At 43.4% G+C, this 25,567-nt stretch overlaps 1 protein-coding gene across 1 annotated transcript; it reads right to left on the bottom strand.

Moving 5' to 3' along the window:
• Positions 1–13,774: 13,774 nt before the first annotated feature.
• On the bottom strand, positions 13,775–23,697 carry LOC120910381 (E3 SUMO-protein ligase ZBED1-like). Its single transcript, XM_040322141.1, has 2 exons — positions 21,868–23,697; positions 13,775–13,867 (listed from the first exon to the last, which is right to left on the bottom strand). The coding sequence occupies exons 1-2, from the start codon at positions 23,695–23,697 to the stop codon at positions 13,775–13,777; spliced, it is 1,923 nt and encodes a 640-aa protein (XP_040178075.1).
• Positions 23,698–25,567: the final 1,870 nt, after the last annotated feature.

Raw genomic sequence — 25,567 nt, forward strand, 5'->3', positions numbered from 1 at the left:
GAAGCTGTGTCCGTCCATGGACGAAAGAGAAAATAGGATTTTTTGTACTCACCGTAAAATTCTTTTCTCTGTCGTCCATGGACGAACACAGCACCCACCCCTCCTTTTAAAGTTTGTACTGCTTTTTGACGAACTGAGCTGCTGGTTGCAGGGTGAGGGGTTATGACCGGAGGGACCGCCCCCTGGGCGGGGCTGTTCAACTCTGTTAAAGTTACATGTATTTAAATATCTAACATGTCTGCCTAGTCCTCTCCTAATAGACGGAACATAACCCACATAGAAAAGGATTTTACGGTGAGTACAAAAAATCCTATTTTTTTTCTTTAAAAATTTAATTTTGTGCAGGGACTGTTCTAAACACAGGAAAAATGAAAATGCGCCACTTTACAGGCATACTATACATACCCCCCAGGTACGAAATTTAAAGGAATATTTCACTTTTATTGTATCACTTTAAGCATTAATAAAATCACTGCCCCTGAAAAAATTGCCATTTTTAAAAGTTTTTTTTGCATTGATACATGTCCCCTGGGGCAGGACCCAGGTCCCCACACACTTTTTATGACAATAACTTGCATATTAACCTTTAAAATGTGCACTTTTAGTTTTTCACGTTTGTGTCCCACAGACTTTAACCGTGTTCGAACAAAATTTTAGCTTGTTCGCATGTTCTGCTGCGGACCGAACTGGGGGGGGGGGGGTGTTCGGCTCATCCCTAGTCTAAAATTCATTGATATTCAATTTTCCACTCTAAATTTGTCAAGCCAGGTGGTGCCAACAGGGCCACCCACAGCTTGAATTTTAGCCAGTTCTTCAGGATCAGCCTACATTTGAGCTGTTTGAGACAGGCCTAGGGGAATGCACTCTCATCTCCTTTTGCCCTCTGTACCCTATATTTTAGTTTTTTTCTTCGCCATGTGATATACACTATTTGATGGCAGGAATTGGGTAGCCAACACATCTTCCAGCGGTGCTAGCTTATTTTTGATGAGAGAATTGTCATTTTCATATTTGATTCACTTATTTCAAGTGGCTCTTTCATGTTGCCTGTACAATTGTTTGAATCCTATACCGCAGTTCTGTATGATGTTGTTGCTCCCATGCTCTTTGTAATGTAATGTAAAAATTGGCAGAGGTTCTAACCTTTCCCCATTCTATCCAAAACTAAAAAAAAATTTTTATAGATACATTTTACTCTTTCCTAATTCTGATTAAGTAATGACTTCTAATTATGAAAAGACTAACCTCCAATCAAAATTCTACATCCACCAATATCCACCTATATACTGTCTTTAGTGCCTGTAGATTATTGCCTTCACCTCCCCTATGCCACACAATCACTGTTTTATCTTCCCCCATCCTCCCAGTGCATTGACCCTCACTACAATGGTCAAAAAAACATTAGTGTCAAGCACTAGGACCCAGAGATGAACAGGACCAGGGAACCAAATCCAGCCAGTATGTGTTGCCCAGATTGCTCATCCATGAGACTACAAAGCTCAGCAAACCTTCTGCCACAATCAATCAAGCCTCCATAGATGGCATGTCAGATATAAACAGAAATGCCACACCAGAGTGCTCATTATGGTCATTAAAATACTTTAATAACCACTTCAATACCAGGCACTTACAACCCCTTCCTGCCCAAGTGAATTTTCAGCTTTCAGCACTGTCGCAATTTGAATGACAATATGACAATAACGTGGTCATGCTACACTGTATCAACACATTTTTTATCATTTTGTTCCCACAAATCTTTTGGTGGTATTAAACCACCGCTAGCCGTAAAATAACGGCTGCAAGGTGGTTCCTTAACTGGGGGTGGACGTTATGTAACGTCCTCCCGGAGTTGCGCTCCCGCGTGCGCCCTGGGGCGCGCACACGGGAATATCCGTGACCGGATACGGATCGCGGTAAATTGCCGCTGACAGCGGCCGTTTACCACGTCATCGCTCCGTCCAATGACGGAGCGATCACATGTAAACAAACCGGCGTCATTTGATGACGCCGGTTCCTCCCTCCTCTCACTGTACCGATCGGTACAGTGTGAGAGGGGGGAGCGCGGGTGTCAGCAGCGCTGTGGATGGATCTGTGACTATTGCAGTCACAGATCCATCCATCCCTGCTCAGCCATCCCTGCAACCCCCGCCCCAATACTGTGCAATACACCCTGCCATACTCTGCACCCCCTGCCATACTCTGCAATACCCCCTGCCATACTGTGCAATACCCCCAGCAATACTCTTCCTTCCCTGCCAGTACTCTGCAATACCCCCTGCGCAATACTCTGCAATACCCACGCGCAATACTCTGCAATACCCACGCGCAATACTCCGCAATACCCACGCGCAATACTCTGCAATACCCCCGCGCAATACTCTGAAATACCCCCGCACCAATACTCTGCAATACCCCCGCACCAATACTCTGCAATACCCACGCGCAATACTCTGCAATACCCACGCACCAATACTCTGCAATACCCACGCACCAATACTCTGCAATACCCACGCACCAATACTCTGCAATACCCCCGCACCAATACTCTGCAATACCCACGCACCAATACTCTGCAATACCCACGCACCAATACTCTGCAATACCCACGCACCAATACTCTGCAATACCCACGCACCAATACTCTGCAATATCCCCGCACCAATACTCTGCAATACCCCCGCACCAATACTCTGCAATACCCCCGCACCAATACTCTGCAATACCCCCGCACCAATACACTGCAATACCCACGCACCAATACTCTGCAATACCCACGCACCAATACTCTGCAATACCCCCGCACCAATACTCTGCAATACCCCCGCACCAATACTCTGCAATACCCACGCACCAATACTCTGCAATACCCACGCACCAATACTCTGCAATACCCACGCACCAATACTCTGCAATACCCACGCACCAATACTCTGCAATACCCACGCACCAATGCTCTGCAATACCCACGCACCAATGCTCTGCAATACCCGGAAAATACTCTGGGGAAAAAAATGCGTTTTAACCACTTCCCGCCCGCCGGACGTCATATAACGTCCTTGACTTTGTGCAGGGATATCTGAATGATGCCTGCAGCTACAGGCATCATTCAGATATCATCTTTTTCAGCCAGCGATTCCCTACACCATAAGAATGATCATGGCGGCTGTTCCACCTCTTGATCGTTCTTACGGGAGGCGAAAGGGGAAGTCCCCCCTCCCTTCGCCCTCTGGTGCTTCTTCCGACTCACCGCAACGATCGAAGCCAGGATCATTTTTTTTTTTTCAGGCTTCCCAGCCTAGAGGTGAGATGTGGGATCTTATTGACCCCATATCTCACTGTAAAGAGGACCTGTCATGCTATATTCCTATTACAAGGGATGTTTACATTCCTTGTAATAGGAATAAAAGTGATCAAAACATTTATTTTTGGGGAAAAACGTGTCAAACTAAAATAAATAAAGTAAAATGAACAATAAAAAAAAAAAAAAAAATTTAAAGTGCCCCTGTTCCCGCGTGCTCGTATACAGAAGCGACCGCACGCGTAAGTCCCGCCCACATATGAAAACGGTGTTCAAACTACACATGCGAGGTATCGCTGCGAACGTTAGAGCGAGAGCAATAATTTTGGCCCTAGAACTCTTCTCCAACTAAAAAGATGTAACCAGTAAAAACATTTAAAGCGTCACCTATGGGGATTTTTAAGTAGCGAAGTTTGGCGCCATTCCACAAGCGTTTGCAATTTTGAAGTGTGACATGTTGGGTATCTATTGACTCGGCGTAACTTTATCTTTCATATTATGCAAAAACATTGGGCTAACTTTAATGTTTTTTTTTTAAAAGCACAAAACTTTTATTTCCCAAAAAAACGCATTCGAAAAAATGCTGTGCAAATACCATGCGCGATAAAAAGTTGCAACGACCGCCATTGTATTCTCTAGGGTCTTTGCTAAAAAAGCATATATAATGTTTTGAAATTCTATGTAATTTTCTAGCAAATAAATGGTGATTTTTACATGTAGGAGAGGAATGTCAGAACTGGTCTGGGTGTTCCAGAACGCCTGATGGTGCTCCCTGCATGTTGGGCCTCTGTATGTGGCCACACTGTGTAAAAGTCGCACACATGTGGTATCGCCATACTCGGGAGGAATAGCAGAATGTGTTTTGGGGTGTAATTTGTGGTATGCATATGCTGTGTGTGAGAAATAACCCGCTAATATGAACATTTTGTGAAAAAAATTAAAAATAAAAAAAATCTTGATTTTTGCAAAGAATTGTGGGAAAAAATGACAACTTCAAAAAACTCACCATGCCTCTTTCTAAATACATTGGAATGTCTTCTTTCCAAAAAAGGGGTCATTTAGGGGGTATTTGTACTTTTCTGGCATGTTAGGGTCTCAAGAAATGAGATAGGCCGTCAGTACATCAGATGTGATCAAATTGATCAATTTTCAGATATTGGCACCATAGCTTGTGGACCCTATAACTTTCACCCAGACTAAATAATATCCAAATTTTTTTTGTTGTTACCAAAGATATGTAGCAGTATACATTTTAGGCCAAATTTATGAAGAAAAATATTTTTTTTTGCAAAATTTTATAATAGAAAAGAAGAAAAATTCATTTTTTTACAAAATTTTCGTTCTTTTTTCATTTATAGCGGAAAAAAAAAAAAACGCAGAGGTGATCAAATACCACCAAAAGAAAGCTCTATTTGTGGGAAAAAAGGACAAAAATTTCATTTGGTTACAATGTTGTATGGCTGAGTTATTGTCATTCAAAATGTGAGAGCACCGAAAGGTGAAAATTGGTCTGGTTATTAAGTGGGTTTAAGTGCCCAGTTGTCAAGTGGTTAATCATGGCTAAGGTTTTTATTTATTTGTGCAACAAATACAATTTTGTAAGCAAGTACATTTTCTCCTTCAATGACGGGCACTGATAGGTGGCACTGGTAGGAGGCACTGATCGGCACTCATAGGCGTCACAGATGGGCACTCATAGGCTGCACTGATGAGTACTTATGGGTGGCACTGATGGGCATCACTGATCTGGCAGGCATCCATAATGGAGCCAGTCAGTGTCATTTGTGGGCAGTGATTGGCATATATTGGGCATATATTGGCATTCCTGGTGGCCATGGGGGACTAACTGTCCATCCACATGTTAGGGGCATCCCTGGTGGTCCTGGCGGCATCCCTGGTGGTCCAATGTGGGCATCCACAGGGGGGCTGCTCTGATAAACAATCAGCGCAGATCCCCCTGTCTGGAGAGCCGCCAATCGGCTCTCCTCTATGCGTGTCTCTCAGACGCAAGTGAGGAAAAGCCACCATTGGAGCCCCCATTTTTTTTCTTCTCTTTACATGAATTTGTGGAAGATAAAGTTTTTTTTAAGCCCTCTCCAGTTGGTTTGCAGTACCCATGCCAGGGTTCTCACTTACCTGAACCAGATCGTGTTTGGATGCTTGGAGGATCTTTTATGATTGCCATACCCACGGTTTACTAGGATCTTCAGTATTGGAGGCGATGGCCGATGAACATCTGGTCTTCCTGCCCTTTCCTGGGTTGACGACATCTGACTGCCTAGGAGTCAGACTCCATTTCTTTCTGGACTTCGGGTGACATCTCTGTGGGACATTGCAAGCCCGATCGATCCACTGTTGTACGACATTTGGGTCCAACGGTTGCGGTAAGCGCATATGTATTCCACCTCATATTTGGAGATTCCTGTTGGGAAGTTCCACACCATCTCATGACATCGTCATTGTTTTATTTTTTATGGACACTACATTACATTTTTGTTTATATTGTTCACTTTATTGATTTGAATTTCACATTTTGTTGTGGTGCAATTTTTGCCATTACATCCTTTGTGTCACAATATATGGTCACACCCCATTAGGTGTATACAGCCATTGCCTTTTGGCTCACATGTAGCGCTACATCACCATCCACATTTGTCTGAATGTTGTCACATTCCTGTGTAGCTGCTTCACTCCCGTTCAGGGTTCATTCTTTGTTACACTTATTTTTGTTTTTGGGTAGCGCACATATTTTTTCCCTTTACATTGTGCTTGGATAGTTGGACAGGACCATAGAAGATGGTAGAAGGAGGCTGAAGTGTGGTCACAGATGCGGCACCCTGGATTATACATAGGTTTGAAATCGCAGGATCCAGGGACAAGGTAAGTAAACCCCCTTTTTTCATTTCCAGCTCCCCCCCCCCTTTTTTTCCTTTCTCACCAATCCCCTGTCCGCACCGTCCAGTCCACTCCCCATTCTTGTGATACAAGTTTTTTTTTTCTCTCACCAATCCCCTGTCCGCCCCGTCCAGTCCCCTCCCCATTCTTGTGATACAAGTTTAGCTCCCCCATCCTCCTGTCATCAGCTTGAGAAAGGAGTGTGGCAGCCGCGTCATTCGCTGCCTGACCACTCAGAAACGCGTCTCTAGCCTGGTGACGTCATCATCCTTCGCCCGCCGGTCCACCTGCGTATCGAGTGCCTGACGAGATTCATCCACCGCAGCTGTCCCTCACCACCAGCGGTAAGAAGATCCTGATCTCCCCCCACTCCAGAGCGCCACTGCGAGGACCAGAGACACGATGTACCGGAGGACATCCACCTCTCCCTCTTGGGAAATCCTTTACATGCCTGCATTATACCACCAAAATGTGAGTGGTTTTTAAACTATGCTTTGAATACATTTGTTTTAAAGTATTGCACCCAGAGCCCCTCTTCCCTTGCTTGTCTCTCCATGAATTGGAACATGGTTTCTGTTCCCCACTGATGGCAGCCCTGAGAGCATACCCCCATCAATACTTATCACATCTCAGACTTTTCACCCCAATTTATATCACACTACCAACAGCCTGGACTATTGCCTATTTTTGACATTTGCTCCACACTCTGTATGCTGGTTATGCCCCCCTGAAGACGAGCAATCGAAACGGACGTTGGAGGCAGTCCTGGTCACGAGACGCCCCCCCGCTCTGGTGAAGCTGACAGGAAGGAGTTTATGGTGGAACTACGGCGGTGGTATCCGATCCTGATAACCCAAGTTTTGAACCGCAGATTGGCGGTGACAGGCCTGCAGTCCCAGTGCCGGGTAGGCACTTTTAAAGTAAGAGGCCATTTGGCTTTCCGTTGTTTTTAGTTGTTTTTATTATTAAAACGTTATTACGCTATCGGCGTCTACCGGTTCTCTTTTTTTACATATCATCCTTATCTGGAACGCCTGGAAACGAGATTCAATAGTCCATATCCATGTGTGTGTAGGCACAATCCTGCACTAGCCCGTATGACCATCTTTTTAAGTAAAGTGGTCAACAGGCTCTGGTAAGAGCACTTTATATACAAAGCACCTTGGGTGGAAACAAGTGAAATTTGAAAAGTATGGTGGTGGCATTTTCTACTTTTCTCCACTAGGAAGATCACAGCAATTGTCAAGATTCGTTTGGCTTTCTATGCATGCTATTGGGACTCTATTTTTATTTTTAAATTTTTTTGGTGTTTAACACAGTGAACCTCAGTGTTTTTTGCTTACACTGCAGAGGAATCTGCGTATTCATGCACATCTGTGTGGGACATTTCTGCTGTATATTGATTTATATTGTTTCAGCAATCACTGTTCACATATGCTTTTGGAAACGTATTTTATTAGTTTTTATTATTTATTAATTGTTGCACGTTGATGTGTGGTATCCCACATTTCACTATTGTGTGGTTGAGCGCCCTCTACCTTCCATTTTCATGCTGGTTATGCCGACTTGATATTTATTATTCTGTTTTTTTGCGCATTATTTACTTGTTGTACTGTAGGTAAGTAAACCCTGCCTGTGGCTGCTGCGAGGTGATCCTGAGTCTGGCTCGGGGTTACCGCTTTTGGTAATGAAATTTAACCCCAAGCCAGACTTGGTAATACCGCCAGGGGGGGTAAACGAAAATCGTTTATTCTGGTATCGTACAAGAAAAAGTTTTGTGTTTGTCCCTTGAGATAATTTCCCATGAACTGTGGAGTTTTATTTATCATACATTTGGTAACTATAATGTGTTGCTATGACAATTTTATGTAAATATATGAAACACTATATGAATTTCCAAGACAATAAATATGTTGTATTTTATAATTTATAGCTGTGTGTCGATTGCCTCACTTAAAGTATCAAATTCCTTTTCAATTAACACAATCATACGCAAATGAAAGTTGATCCCCCACCCTTCTTTTCATAAATCTCAAAGGTCGTGGACAGTTGTCATTAATGGCCATATTTTCCCATATCTGAATGACTGCAAGACAGGTAGAAAAACATTGTGATATAAGCAGCTAATCTTACAATAGAGTGAATGAATATCCCAGAGAACTCACCGGTCACAAGGTTACATTGTATCACTGCTTATCTAAGCATTGTTTGCATTTACAGAATTCAACACTACTTGATTCAGCATCCTAAACATAACTCTGTGTCAGATGTTCCCCCGCTCATATGCGGCCTCTGTTCCCTGCTCTCATGCAGCTTCTTCCAGGCAAATGCTGATCACTATTGTAGCCTTGCTGTGACAGGGAGAGAGAGAGAGTGAGAGCACATGTGCCAGTTTGTGAACAAGAGGGAGTGCTTGTCCCCGTAATGCTGGGGTGCACTCAACTGACACCATGTCCCAGCTTCTATACCAGGAGAGAGCGGATCATCAGCATGGTAGTTTTTTGGAAAGGCTTTGGTAAAGCAGAGCTTGGCCTACCAGTATGTCATGTAAATTAAGCTCCATTTTTTCTAAGCTTCACAATGTTTTTACTGGGGCCCCTTGACTACACAGTAATTTTATTTTATTTTTTTAAAGGTGACCGAACCCATATCCAGACCTCATGTAAAACTTGGGTCTTTATAAGGATTCATATGAAGATTAATACTTGTAGAAACATCTCATGGCAGTTTAGATTTACTTTATCTTGTCTTTTTTTCCCTTAAAGCGGAATTCCACCCAATCGTGAAACCTCCGTTTTTGACAGGTACCCTTCCCCACTTCCAGGAGGCGGCACCGTTTTAAAGCCCAACTCCGCCCATGCATTGGGCTGTGCCCGCACCGGATGGGTTAACTGTTCATATTTGTCCAGGGGTGACCAGAAAGCAGCGCTCCATGATCTTGACAGCCCCACATACAGAGCAGGTCTATGGGCTTAATGATGTCAGGAACAGTTTACCGGACAAAACCACTAGATCAAGAAGGGGAGGGGGCAGAAGCAGCAGGGACTGTTCTTGTGTGAGGAAGATCGAAGGATTAGGTAAGTATATCTCCCTTCTCCAACCCCCTAGACAAAAGCGAGCAGTTAAGCCTTGCGTAGGCACATTCCCACTGCAAGGGAAATTTTTTTTCTGCCTGGAATTGGGCTTTAACAGTTTTCCTTGAAAAATACCCATCACCAGCTAAAAGTGGAAAAAAAATTGTTGACAGGTTTTTATTGCTGTCTGTGTCCCTTCTGGGGAATTATCCTTCCCAACAAGAATGCAATCTAGTGGATGTGTGGTAACACTGGACAGGTAATGTTTGGGATTTGTTAACGTGGAACTTTAGTCAGAAAATGAAGTCCTGCTAGATCATTTTATGCTGGCCCCCTATATAGGTGCCTATACTGTATACAATTCAGTAATACACTGTCCCACCCTACTCTGCACATGCTTAGTTGCTCTTTAGGCACTGGCAAGTTTGTAGATGCCAACCGGCTTGTAGCTGGCCAGCTAGAACCTGTCCTAGGTAGCTAATATAACCTACATGTATATACAGCTAAACCTGCTAAGAACCTAAATGTAATGCACATGTTTATATGTGAGAGGCAAAAGCAAAGTTATTCACTGGGATTTTATGCTTGAATGTCATATAACAGTTGTATGTTGTGTTCACAGAGGCAAAAGAAAAAATATGCCTTTAAGAATTGTTTATTTATATGACAGTGAAGGTAAGCTCAAATTACACAGTATAATTCATACCAGAAAGCATAGAGTTAAGCTTTTGTGACTCATCAGTAGCCTTGGCCAATCACAGATAATCTCACATTGAGCAGAGTCTTGACCTATGACGGCTACCTTTGCATCCATTCTGTCTGGGAGGTTCCTAATATACATGGGCTGCAAATTCATTCCACATGGAGAAAGAGAGCAGAGCAGACATACAGAGTTCAGTTTTATGGAAGCAAGGGCCTAAATAGGTACGTTACACAAGTTATATATATGTTCTTATTGTAAATAGAGTGATCAGAATTGAATACTGATCTAGTTGTGTGTTCACTTGTAGTTCCACCAAACTAAGCCATTTAGTCATACAAACAAAGTCATCTAAACGCCCTAATTGTAGTTCCACCGAACTAAGTCACATCCATCCATCCACTTTAACAAGCTAACCGAACTAAAGCAACACTGCAAACCAAGTTGCAAACCAGTTATACCTTTCAGAGAAATCCGAGAATGCTTTGATAACTTACAGAGAGAGAGAGAGTATAAATACTGAAGAAAGAAATATATCCACCATTTTATGTTGAATGACAAGATTGAATATTTGAATCGCCATTTTCTGGTTTACTTATTCAACATGTGTTTGTACATGGACTGTCTGCTGCAAAGCAGCAGTGTTATCTATGAAGAAAAGTGAAGTTAATAAAGAAGTTATTTTAAGCATTTGGCGTGCTCTTTACTGCTTCCATAGAACGACAATAGAGGAATTTCTGAGTAATAGACAGTCTTGTTGGACTGAAAAGTCAGAGATATCACAATTCTTCTAATGCCACAGCACATGAGGCACTTTATAGTGTTGCGCCTGCCACGCGGCTGACAACCTATCCTTCACAGCCAAGGAAGCTGCTTTTGTTCGATCTGCAACTGCAATGGTGCTGCACATGTGATAAGTTTCGACAGTTTTTAAACAGTTAATTAATGGGTTTAGTTCCACTTTATGATTTATTGCTGTTCAGGGGCTAGAAGAAACAGGAGCAATGCTAGAGGCAATTTACAGCACAAACCAATTTTGGTAACATAATTATTAATGTGGCATATACTTTCCTTGCTAAAGAACAAGTATGGGTATGTTATGAAAACTTCTACTTTAAGGTTATTTTCTTTGTTTGGGGTAGACAGGGGTGGAGTTGGTCGTGCAGAATTACATTTTTTTATTTCCCATGTGCTTAGCTTCTGATAATGTTGATTTTAACATTTATCGATAAAAAAACAAACAAAAAATGTTGTTAATCAATCATAATAAAAAAGGTCAACACTGCAGCCAGATCCTAATATATGCCATGCTCTTTACCATACTGTATGTCTCTCAATGGGAAAAGGTCCTAGGAAGACCACTGAAGAGAGGACCTAAATTTGGGACATGATTGTACATGGATCATGGAACTCTTCATTTATTGAGCTATAGTTTAGGTGGTACATGGTGCCTTATAGACTGCCCAAATGTACCTATGGTGCCTCAGACTTCTGCTTTCAGGGTTGTGGAGCGGCCAGCACTTTAGCACACATCTGGTGGAAATGCCATAAAATCAAACATTTCTGGACAAGGATCTACCAACTAGTCTATATTGCCCTAGGCTCTACCATTCCCAAGAATCCCTTCCAAAGCTGTATATTGCATTTAAAACCGCTAGAATGCACTCCTGACTAATTTAAACTTTTGACTTGTAACTTTACTGCTACCAACAGACTTTAGCTAGAGCATAGTGTTCTGAAACTCCAACTATTACACAGGTGAAACAAAAAATGTCATGATACTTATTCAATAAAAAAACTGGCAGCCATGATAAAGTAAAAAAACTAAAAAATGCCTGAGTCTTCAGATCTTTCAATATTTTGCAGGCGATTTTAATGAGTCTAAATTCTCCACAGATTGAGATATCTCGGCCACCTGCTTCCATTTTCCCAACTCGTTGCAAACTTGTTTTTTTTAGCCTATTTCAATCTTTCAGCTCTTTTACTTTTACAGTTCACATCTTTTTTTGCCTTGGAAAAAGCCTTAGGGTACTCCTTTGGTGGGGACCTCGCCCACTACAGCACTCAAAGTTTTAAAAGGGGTACTTGACCTTAAAGGGTAAGTTGGCTGTCACAGTTCCTGCCCCCCTCCTCTTCTCCTGCACCCCCAGAGCTCTGCCCCTCTTCCCCAGCAGAGGATTCCACACTTGCCACTCACCCCCATTGCCTCCCCCGGCACCCACACGTAGCCCTCAGTGCTGGGCCCCAGGGAGCTGCCAACAGCATCCTCTTCATCCCCGCCAATGCCAGGAAGTCTTGACCCCCGCCCCCCCCCCCCCCCCCGCACCTGCATGTAGATTTGAACAGTGCAACTTTGGAGTCTGACTTTGACCAAAGTAGTGCATGAAATCAAATAGTACAAGATACAAGATTTGCCAAGGATACACCAGCCCTAATAGCTGTTATATAGAGATCAGCTCAAGCAGCATATTTGAAAGTCTTAAAAAAAAGATGCCACCAAAGAAAAATAAGCATGATGTACAGAGCAGAGAACCTTGATTGAAAGATAAATTACATAATAAAACAAGTCTAGTAAAAATATAGTTAGAATTTTTTTGGCAGCAGCGCTGAGGAAAATAAATGCAAAATCCTAAGACATTAGCAAAAAACTGAGGAATGATGGTTGGATGTTAGATTAACATTTTTTGTTTTCCAATGTCCAAGCTTCCTAAAGGGGGAGTATAACCCATAAGGCTAGGAATTAGAATAGTTCTGTGTTCCTCAATGAACAGACAAATCAAGTTGTTCTACCTTTGCTTTTATTGGTAAAGAGGGAGAAAAAAATCTGTACGTATGATTTATTGTTTACAAGTTGTCGGGAAGGTTTAAAGCCTCTTAAGATCTATTGCCAATAGCCGTTCTATTTTAATAATGACATTTAGCGTATCAAACCATTTGGCCTGTGAGGGTGTATCTGTGGATTTCCAAAGTCATGGAATTATTTGTCAGGTAGAAAGTAAGTATAAGTAGAACCTCAGGATGGCTTTCTTTTTCTGAGGAGATAAGGGCAAGTAATATTAAAAGAACAAACATTTTTGGGGAACTTTAATAATTTGCGGTATATTCTGTTATAAAGGAGATTTTTTTTTATCTTGGGCAGCTTTATCAGATATGAGTATAGAGACAATAAGTTTTTTTACAGGGACTTTTGGGGGTGCCGGCAAAGAGAATACTAGTGAATACTAGGATTTATAAAAATACAACAGACATTTTATTAGTACAGAATTAAAAAATGTATTATGCTTATAATGTACAGGTGCAGAGGATCATCTTTTCTTCAAGCATAATTGAAAAAGTGGTCAGGCATGGTAATTAGAGTGACTATCCCAACATGTTTCGCCGCCCAGGGCTTGCTTCCTCAGGGGATGTTTTTTAGAAAAAGACAGAAGACACAAAGATGTAGCACTGCATGGAACAGAACATAATTAGAAACATGGCATTTACTTTTATATATACACATAACATAATAAATTACAGTATCAGTTCCCGTGCCCATTCAGATGTTGCTCACCCACATGGAAGAGTCTCTCTGTTCACAAAATAGGATGCTCGTCACTGAGTAACACACCTGTGCATGTCAGCCAAGGCCCGAATGACAGAAGCTTAGTCCATTAGTCGGCTTAGTCCATTAACATGGACTAGAAAAATTAGGGAAAAGGGTATACTTAATATATAGTGAAAATGTTATCATTTTAAAAGATGATAATCAGTGACAGCCTATATATTCCAGAACAGATTTGTTTTAATTCAGGTGAAAGTTAGATATCGTCACAAGCACTGCACCAGCTCCAACAGACAAACCACAGTGCCACTAACCAGTTTTGCATCCTGACTGGGATCTAGTGCTTTACACACAGAAATCTGGACAAACGTTAGAAAAAGTATAGATTAAATCATCAAAAGGCCTCTAATCCTTCCTGGTCATCTACACAACTTTTTCTGTAATCTTCTGATAGGCCTCCCTAGATCCAGCAGCTTGTAACACTTGTAACCAATCCAGCAGCTTATAACACTCAAATTCTCAAAGAGCTGAGCAATCCAGTGATCACCAAATCACATCCTAGGCAAATGCCAAATGGCCAGTGTCTCAGTACTGGTCACTTGACTTGCACCAGATGGCTTAGTAACACCCTAAACTGCCATTCATTCCCTATAACGGTAAAATCATAAAATCTGATCATTTAAATATTAATCTGTTTTATTAAAAGTGTAGGTCTGCTTTATTAAATGCAATATTCTCATCTATCATGGAGTGAACAGCTAACAAACAGAAGCTGAGTACTTTAAAATGAAGACACATACAGCTGTCGAAGAGCATCAGCACAGCTTGCTTAATTGCATCATTTACTATCGCCTGGTCACAGGTCAATTGGTCCCGAAAGAAGAATATTTCTTTCTAACCATTTCAGACCCATGTCATGCAGAAAGGTGACCTTGTTGACATGACATGCAGGAGAGAAATGGCCATCCCCATATGTACTCAGAAAAACCACCTTAAGTATTGTACTATCTGTTACAAGGGGAAAGGACAGCTGCTGCTCTGTATAACACAGCGTGTGACAGCTTTAATATGGTTAGTAGCCTTATTTTATGGCTGGAGTTAAACTTAAGTTTATCCCAACCATTTGTACATTCCATTATATGACAAGTCCTTACCACCTAAGCTGGCTGGCTGTTGCACAACTTCGTTGCCTCTTAAGGTGACAGTACACTGGACAAATATATCAGAGGATTAGGCCATTCCAGATCCAATTTTCTGATAATCTGCCTAATGATGTACTTGGACCAGAGCTTGACAAAATTTGCTTTGAATCTAGCAGCCAGCTAAAAAAAGTTAGGAGCCATTTTTTTTTTTTTTTAGCAAAGCTTTATTTATTGTTACAAATTAGGTCTGGTGCTAGAATGAGTGAGGAACACTGAAATCTGTGTGACTTCTAGTGTATATCACCCATTTTTGCAATAAACAACCTGTGTCAGCATTGGGGAGCTTGTAGTGGTCGGCACAAGGACACCAGTGTAGGATCGATTCATATAAAGGCGTGAAATAGCTGCTATAATCTCCAGTTGTTTCGCCTGACAATTGATGGAGAGGCCCTGCTCATGTCCAGGACTTCCCCTTTTATTTAATATTGTGAGAACATTGTACAAATATTTTTAACTGGTGACTGTCTTGTAGGAAAGCATGTAATGCATCCATGCCTGTCATGACAACATTGTTTTGGAACCCCTGTAGTGTGATGTTTACATCAACCTTCTACGGAGAGGCACAACAAAATACTTGGATGTACTTGGTATCATAGTCAAAGAAAGCCAGTCACATGAAGAACGTAATAAAACAAAATTCAGCTTTTGTTTTCCTTTTTTTAAGCAGGGAAGATCAACTGTCTGCACTTACCTCTAGCTTCTTGCACTCTTTATCCATTGTGTCTGTGGGACACCCTTCCCCCAAACCATACGAAAAGTACTGACTTTTGAGGTCTGTGCAGAGTGTCTGAGATTCTCCCACACTGCAATATGTAGATCAGTTAAAGGGGGTTTTAGCTTCAGATTCCTGAAACCATAAAGCCCCTTTCACACTGGGGCGGGGGGTGTGGTGGCAGTATAGCGGCGCTATTTTTAGCGGCGCTATACTGTCGGAATTACCGCCGCTAGTGGCCGAAAAAGGGTTAAAACCGCCTGCAATACCGCATTGCCGGCGGTATAGCTGCGGTTTCCCATTGCTTTCAATGGGAAGGAGCGGTGGAGGAGCGGCAAACACACCGCTCCTCTCACAGCTCTAAAGATGCTGCTAGCAGGACTTTTGGAGCCGTCCTGCTAGTGCTTCCCAAGGGCTTTCACACTGGAGAAACAGCAGCCACTGTTTAGGGTCGGTTTGCAGGCAATATTTTTAGTGTAAAATCGCCTGCAAACCTTAGTGTGAAAGGGGCCTAAAGGTAAAGGTTAGGAGGGCTTCATGGCAACTCCACACTATCTATTTTAAAAGCCACCCAGCTGGTGAGAGAAAAAAAAAACAATGTTATCTCTGCATTAATTTTTTTATGCCACAAAATGTTCTCAGTCTGCTGGGTTAAATGACACCCAGCATTATCCAATGCCGGGGGTCTCTTGTGGAACTCTAAATCTATTAGGCCTCATGTACAATGCTTCCCCTACATGTGAGTTTAGGAGCTTTTGGTGTTTTCTTGCCAAAGCCCCTGAACTTAAAGTGGTTGTAAACCCTGAGGCCTTGTACTCACGGCAGGACATGTCCGATGAAAACGGTCTGCAGACCGTTTCCATCGGACATGTCTGGCCGGGGACTGCCCGGGGACTTCTGTTCGATGGCTATACACACCATCGAACAGAAGCCCGCGCGTAAACATTACGCGGGGCGTGTCCGCGGTGTCGCCGCGTCGATGACGCGGTGTCGCCGCGACAATGACGCGGCGACGTGGGCGGGCCGCCTTAAATATGCTTCCACGCATGCGTCGAAGTCATTCGACGCATGCGAGGGATGCGGGCGGCAGGACATGTACGGTAGGTCTGTACAGACGACCGTACATGTCCGGGCGGACAGGTTTCCAGCGGACTGTTTTAAAACAAGTCCGGGAAACAGTTGTCCGCTGGAAACCTGTCCGATCCGTCCCAAAATGGTCCGCTCGGGCCAACACACGGCCAAACATGTCTGCTGAAACTGGTCTGCGGACCAGTTTCAGCAGACATGTTTGGTCGTGAGTACGGGGCCTTACAGTCAGACCACTTTTACCTACAGGTAAGCCTAGATTAAGGCTTACCTGTAGGTGCAAGAAATATCTCCTAAACCTACACGGCTCAGGAAATATTTACAAAAAAGACATGAACCGATGTCTACGGTGATCCTACCGTGACTGACGTAAAAAGCAGAAAGTGCAATCAACGCCTATTATTGATACCACAATCCCCCACGTATGCAAGCTGAACACAATTCCAATAACAGATTTAAAAAGGGGTATAAGTGCAGCGCAATATAAACTGTCCAATATTTTGACCAATTAGCAAGTCCCAAATGACAAATAAAATTAGGTAAAAGTCCAGAGAGACGGCGGAAAAACAGATTCCAGAAATCTTTCACCAGTGATGTTTATCAATCCACAATGAGTGACAGTCCCTCCACCTCTGGTCTAATTAGCTACTCTCACCTTAAGGCATAATAGACTCCTGAGTTACCAAGTAGTCATGCAGGCAGATACAAATGTCAAAGGCTTTACACGGATCATATACTTCTTTCCAGTCTCCTCGGGTCTCAGCAGAAGCGCCAGACCATAATAATAAAGAAAAGGATCTAAGTGCTCACTGTTTACCAATAAAATTGTAATTGTGTCCAAACACAAACTACTCTAGTATATCATGTTTTGGCATGTTTAAAAAATGTAAACATCAACATATACTTGTATCGAGAAATGATGGGGAGGCATTGAAGAGTATTGAAGTTCACTTGTTCGAGAGAGTATAAAGGAGTTGATAGCACCTTGAATCATCTGTATCTAAATGAGACTAAAGCCCCATACACACGGTCACACTTTTTGCCAAGCAACTTCAAAATCTGCAAGTTTTCTAATTTGTCTGACTGTGTGTACGCTCCATCGGACCAACTTTTTCGGGTTTCATCCAACAAAAAGTTGGGTCTGCAAACGGACCAACTTTTCGGCAACAAAAGTCTGATGGTGCCTTGTCTGACTGTGTGTACAGCAATCCAACCAACTTTTGAACAAAGTGCAAATACGCATGCTCAGAACCAATGTTAAAAGCAACAAACAATAGCAGAAGTTAACCAAAGGGTGGCGGTAAAGAGCAGAAAATAGCAAAAAAAACACGTGATGTTAGGAAAGTTTTAGAAAAGTTTGCAGAAAAGTCTGACTGTGTGTATGCCATGGGTGTGGCCGGACAAATCAATTAGGAAAAAAATCCAAGGGAAATTTTGTTGGATGTCTGACTGTGTGTATGAGCCTTAAGACAAAGCAGCTGGTTGTGGATTTGAGAAGGAGGAAGGCACCGGTAACCTCTATCCCCATCCAAGGAGTGGAAGTGCTCTATACGTAAGGCCAGAGGCGCCTCTATTTTTTTAGGTCTTTTAACATCTGCCAGATGATGATAAAGATGTTTTATGAGTCTGTGGTGACCAGTGCTCTCCTGTATAGTGGCATACTATCTACTCAGTAGATACGCCGACGTAACTCCGAATCTAAGCCCGTCGTATGTTTAGGTGTATTCTCAAACTGAGATACACTTAAACATGCCTAAGATACGACGGCCTGCGCCGTCGTATATTAGGGTGCAATATTTACGCTGGCCGTTAGGTGGCGCTTCCATTGCGGTCGGCGTAGAATATGCAAATGAGTCGTTACGCCGATTCACGAACGTACGCTTGCCCGTCGCAGTAAATTTACGCCGTTTCCGTAAGAGATACGCGGCGTAAAGATAAACATGCCCCCTGGGTGGCGTATCCAATGTTAAGTATGGCCGTCGTTCCCGCGTTGCAATTTGAAAATTTTACGCCGTTTGCGCAAGTCGTCCGTGAATGGCGCTGGACACCATTTACGTTCACGACGAAACCAATGACGTCCTTGCGATACAGTAGAATGATAGCAGCGCAGCCATTGGGATTGCAGACATGATACAAGAGATGGTCAGAGACTGCATTTTTCTTGAGCTTTTCTTGCACTAAAGGTGCCAACATTGGTCAACAATAAAATTATATTAATTTAAATTGATGATATTAATAACTGTAATTTTCGGTTTCGGCATCAACATTTCCATTCGGTGCACCTCTAGTTAATTCTATTTTACTTGGTATTAACCACTTAAGACCCGCGCTGTAGACAAAAGACGTCCACAGCGCGGCGCTCAACTGTCGGGTGGACGTCCCTGGACGTACTTTTATTTGCAAAAACTGTGCCCGGTGCATCACTGAGATGCCAATGCGCATGCCTGGCGACCGCGATGTCCGCCAGGTACCCGCGATCGACAGTGACAGCAGGGACGTGGAGCTCTGTGTGTAAACACAGAGCTCCACGTCCTGTCAGGGAGAGAGGAGACCGATGCTGTGTCCCTTGTACATAGGGACACAGCATCGGTCACCTCCCCCAGTCAGTCCCCCTCCACATACAGTAAGAATCACACCCAGGGAATACATTTAACCCCTTCCTCGCCCCCTAGTGTTAACCCCTTCCCTGCCAGTCACATTTATACAGTAATCAGTGCATTTTTATAGCACTAATCGCTGTGTAAATGTGAATGGTCCCAAAAATGTGTCAAAAGTGTCCGATATGTCCGCCGCAATATCGCAGGCCTGACAAAAAAAAAAAATCGCAGATCGTCGCCATTACTAGCAAAAAAAAAAGATCATAAATCTATCCCCTATTTTGTAGGCGCTATAACTTTTGCGCAAACCAATCAATATACGCTTATTGTGATTTTTTTTAACAAAAATATGTAAAAGAATACTTATCGGCCTAAACTAAGGAAAAAAATATAAAAAAAAAAAAAATGGCATATTATTATAACAAAAAGTAAAAAATATTGGGCTAGATTCAGAAAGCCCGCCGTAAGTTTGTGCGGGCGTAGCGTATCTCTGTAATTTAGTAAGGCTGGGGCTGGATTCACAAAGAACCTGCGCCCTAAGTTATGGCGGCGTAGCGTACATCTGTCGGCGTAAGCGCGCCAAATTCAAATTGTCAATAAGGCTTTCCTGTAAGTACAGCGAATATCTCCTAAACTTGCACTGTTTAGGAGATATTTACACGGCAGCCGGTGACGTCACCATTCATGCGCTCTGAAGGAATCATCCAGGCATCATCCCAATATAATTTTTTTTAGCCGGTGATTCCCTACACCATAAAAATAGGGCTGCTACTGATTAAAATTTTTGTGTTCGATTAATCGTTTTTTTTTTTAATCGATTAATCGACTAATTTCGATTAATTAACGCACATACAGATACAACTACTTTTAGCTGATCTCCTTGCATTGCAACTCTGCATTAGTCAGTGGTAAATGTGGTATACACTATATACAATCACCCGACACTAGTTGGTTTCCACAATCCATGACTTAACTGTTCACACAAATAAATTCAAACTGTAGCACTGATGTAAGTAATTATTACGTATTACGTAAGTAAGTTTAACTTTAATTATAACACGTATCTGATATTGACTGTCAGTCACTTTTAGAGGTAGACCGATATATCGGCCGATATTTGGCCGTTTTTGTGAAATCGGCATCGGCCGATTTTTGTGAAAGAATCGGCCGATTAGCGGCTAAAGTGTCCGGCCCGCATGGCCGCCTGCCCTGCAGTACTGACCCCACTCCCATGTATCCGATTCCTCCATCTGCACGGCCACCACAGAAGGGACATAGATTTCACTGGCATCGTGCCGCCAGCCGTGCCCCACCCCCTCCCTCGGCTTGCTGTATTAGGGACAGGGAAAAAAAAATCATTGGCTTACAACTGCTGCCTGACTAATGTAACTCCCCCCAGCAGGAATGTCTTCCTTCCCTGCTGGCATTACACCAAGTTCTAAACAATGATTGGCTGATCAGCTCATCAGCATGCACCTAGCCTATTAGGTGCATGCAGATAGATTTGGATTATGATACCAGCATGTATGGAGGGTAAGTTGCCCAAATTATGTGCTACTGTGCCCCCCTGCAGAATTTATTAAAACTCCTTTTAAAAGGGAAACCTGGCTGAGGCTGGCATTGAGAAAATGGATGAGGATGACTTTGGGTGGAAATGAGAGTTACATTGTGGAGATCCTTCTCACAATGTAACTCTCATCCCCACACAGAGTCATCCTCATCCATCTTCACAATGCAACACAATCATCTTCATCCCCACCCAGCACCATCCACCCCACTCCAACGCATCCCCTGCACCATCCATCCCTTTCCACAACACATCCCCACCCACGTCCAGCACCATCCATCCCTCTCCACAACGCATTCCCATCCACCCCTCTCCACAATGCATCACCACAACGCATCCCCACCCACGCCCAGCACCATCCATCCCACTCCACAATGCATCCCCACCCCTCTCCACAATGCATCCCCACCCACGCCCAGCACCAGCCACCCCTCTCCACAATGCATCCCCACCCACGCCCAGCACCACCCACCCCTCTCCACAATGCATCCCCACCCATGCCCAGCACCACCCACCCCTCTCCACAACGCCCAGCACCATTCATCCCTCTCCACAACACATCCCCACCCACACCCAGCACCATCCATCCCACTCCACAATGCATCCCCACCCACCCCTCTCCACAATGCATCATGGCAACGCATCCCCACCAATGCCCAGCACCATCCATCCCCACCCACCCCTCTCCACAATGCATCCCCACCCATGCCCAGCACCACTCACCCCTCTCCACAACACATGGCTGTGGAGGAGGCGGGTACAGAGAGGTGGCTGTGGAGGAGTGGGGTACAGAGAGGTGGCTGTAGAGGTGGCTGTAGAGGCCACCTCTCTGTACCCCCCTCCTCCACAACCACCTCTCTGTACCCCCTCCTTAAAATGACTAAGATTGTATTTTTTTTCTTTTTTAATAATTATGAGGTGGCACTGATGGGCTGCACTGGTGGGCACTAATAAGGTGGCACTGATGGACACTGATAGGCTACACTGGTGAGCTGCATTGGTGGCCACTGATGGACACTGATAGGCTGCACTCCACCTCTCCACCCTAAACAATAACCTCCTCCCCAACCTAAAAAAAATCGGCCATCGGCCGCCCCAATTTTGAAATATCGGCATCGGCCAGAGAAAAACCCATATCGGTCGACCTCTAGTCACTTTATAGTAGGCATCACTTTAGCCAGTCACGCAGACATACCAGAGTGTTAACATTTTCTGGTAGCAGACTCGAGCGCATTTTATTCACAATATAGCCAGATGAACTAAACAGTCTTTCGCACGGAACAGATGTTGCCGGTACGCAAAGTATTGTCTGCACAAATCTGCTTAGGCCAGGAAAACGATGGCTATTGAGTTTCCACCACAGGAGAGGATCCTCTGTTTCTGGAATGGGATCTTCTACTTGGTAGCGCATCAACTCGGCCTGTGCACTGTGTTCTGCATCTGATTTGTCAGCTGAGGACTGCGATTCAGAGTCGCTCAGCAACAGAGTAAGTTTTTGTTTCTTCGGCACAGGTACTACTTTTACTTTTGTGCCATCATTGCTTTCTTCTAAGCCTGTTGGACATCCTGCTGGCTGTCTTCTATCGTGGAAGGCCCTGAATGCATTCGACAATGTTGTCCACACTTCTTCACGTTTCTCTCTTCTTAGACAGGTCAGTTTCTTGTAACGTGGATCCAAGGCCACAGCCATTTGCAACATTGTTAAAGCATCAATGCCTTCAATTCTGTTTGAAAAGTCGTTCAATGTTGCAGTTTTGAATCGTCCAATATAACCTGGATCATCATCATTAATCCTTAACAGTCTACGCAAAAAGGCCAGTAATGGAAGAACGGCAGAACATGTTGCATATTGTTCACCCCCAACATATTCCGTAGCATCTGCAAGTGAACCTAAGACCGATGTATATTTGGCCATTTTGTCCCAATCTGACTCTGTCAGTTTAGGTCCACTGTAGTTTTTTGGATGATCCATGTGATACTGCATTACGGCATCTTTGACTTCCAACAATCTGGCTAACATTATGTAGGTACTGTTCCACCGAGTTGCCACATCCTGCTGCAATTTGTGGAACATAACATCTTTTGACGAAGAGACACTGGAATGGCTGCTCTTCAGTTCAGATGTGTTGGCCGAGCTGTGCTTGAAATGTCCAACTAAGTGTCGACATTTTGCCACAAGAGGTGAAGAGTCAGCTGCCTTCAAACCTGCTAATATGCTAAGTTGAAGACAATGTGCGATACATGGTATGTGACTGAAATCCGTTTGTCCAATAGCAGCAACCATGTTTCGTGCATTGTCCGTTATGATACAGCATATTTTATCGCTGATGTTCCATGTTGCAGCAAACTCTTTATAGAAACCGGCAACGTTTTCAGCAGTGTGTCTTTCATCAACAAGTAAGCATCCTAAAGCTACTGATGTCAGTTTCCAGTCGAAATCAATCCAATGTCCCGTTATACCACAGTATGATTCATTGTTGTTTGAGGTCCAAAAGTCAGTAGTGAGAGCAATACTGTGAATGCTTTCTATAGCTTTCTTATGCTGCGTTAGCTTCTCGTTGTACATCTGGCCAATCACAGCGTCGATTGTACGGCGACTGGGTAAATTATAAGTCTGGTTTTGAAGAGCTATACGTAGTACTGTTTGTAGTCCATCATCATCCACAATTGCCGTCGGACGTCCTGAACTGGCAATCCACTGAGCAATAGCAATTTTCAAGTCTGCAGAAACTTTGGCACTTACAGGCTTGTTTGACTGAGACATGAAATTAGATATTGGTTGTACTGGAGAACTCTTCTGCCGGTCACTGTTGACAACGTGTTGATACTTGAGTGGATGTTTGTGCTGTAGGTGGTACGTCAGCGATGTATTTGAACCACGGAAAGCCAATTGTTTATTGCAGTGAATGCAGTAAACTTTGTTGCCATCCTCTACTTTGCCATCAGCATTTAGCTTAAAAATGAAATGCTTGCTTAACTTTCCGCCTAAATGTTTAACTGCAACATTGCTTTCATTGCTCGCCATTGTTATTTACTGTCAAAGTCTAAATTTTATATCCTCAAGGATCTCTTTCTGTCACACTGTTAACAGTGGAGGTTTTGAAGTTTTCCTTTTTGCCCCCTTTCCCTGATGGAGCCTGCTGCTCCGGGTACCTGAATCCGGTGTGTGCAGTCTGCTCACATCTAGCAGGGTCTCACTGTCCAGGCTATAAAAGCAGAAAGAAAGATGCAATCAGTGCAAAAATGTATTAAACAAAAAAAAAACCCTATGCAAGTTTTAATTATCACAAAAAAAAAAAAATAATTCAAATGGCAAATAGTAAACAGAGAGTAAGTGCAGCGCAAATTGAATCAGTCCCACATATAAATAATCAGTGAGTGGTGATAAATAGAATGTCCAGAGAAACAATGAACTTCAATTTCCACATAGAATTCCACCAGTGCAAAAAGTCCACAATCGATGACAATCCCTCCACCTCTGGTTTAACTAAATACTCTCACCTCCCAGCATGAACCCCTGAGCAAACAGGAGGTCATGCAAGCAGAAAAACAGTCAGTTAGCACGGACCAAAGACTTCCTTCACGTCTCCTTATTACTCAGCAAGGTGCACCGGCTCATAAGTAAAATGAAGCAACAGCAGACGCCACATTGGAGAAATCCACAGCATATCAGCCAATAGGACAAAAGATACACTGTCCAGGCTGTCCGGTGACGTCACAGACATTAGGGGGTGAAACAGATCAAAAAAACTCACGGTTTGGATCATTTTTCAGATCACCACCATATATAGCCCCCACTGTAATATCCACATCTCCCCCATACCGTAATATCCACATCTTCCCCCCCCCATACCGTAATATCCACATCTTCCCCCCCATACTGCAATATCCACATCTTCCCCCCCATACTGCAATATCCACATCTGCCCCCATACTGCAAGAATATACACATTTGCCCCCACGCTGCAAGAATATACACATTTGCCCCCACGCTGCAAGAATATACACATTTGCCCCCACGCTGCAAGAATATACACATTTGCCCCCACGCTGCAAGAATATACACATTTGCCCCCACGCTGCAAGAATATACACATTTGCCCCCACGCTGCAAGAATATACACATTTGCCCCCACGCTGCAAGAATATACACATTTGCCCCCACGCTGTAAGAATATACACATTTGCCCCCACGCTGTAAGAATATACACATTTGCCCCCACGCTGTAAGAATATACACATTTGCCCCCACGCTGTAAGAATATACACATTTGCCCCCACGCTGTAAGAATATACACATTTGCCCCCACGCTGTAAGAATATACACATTTGCCCCCACGCTGTAAGAATATACACATTTGCCCCCACGCTGTAAGAATATACACATTTGCCCCCATGCTGTAAGAATATACACATTTGCCCCCATGCTGTAATATACACACACATTTGCCCCCATGCTGTAATATACACACACATTTGCCCCCATGCTGTAATATACACACACATTTGCCCCCATGCTGTAATATACACACACATTTGCCACCATGCTGTAATATACACACATTTGCCACCATGCTGTAATATACACACATTTGCCCCCATGCTGTAATATACACACATTTGCCCCCATGCTGTAATATACATTTGGCCCAATGCTGTAAGATTATACACATTTGCCCCCATGCTGTAAGATTATACCGTATTTATTGCGGTATAGCGCGCTTCCGCGTATACCGAGCACCCCTAAAGTTGCCCCCGAAATTCCTGTAAAAAAAAATGTTATATGATTGATTTTATTATTACTTACAGTTTTGGTGTCTTCCCAGCGTCCATCGTCCGGTCCGGCGTCCGTCTGCGGCCTCGGTGGTGTCCTCCCAGCTTCTCCAGCGCGCGCC

This window comes from Rana temporaria, chromosome 8 (assembly GCF_905171775.1).
Source record: "Rana temporaria chromosome 8, aRanTem1.1, whole genome shotgun sequence".
NCBI classification, from domain to species: Eukaryota; Metazoa; Chordata; class Amphibia; order Anura; family Ranidae; genus Rana; species Rana temporaria.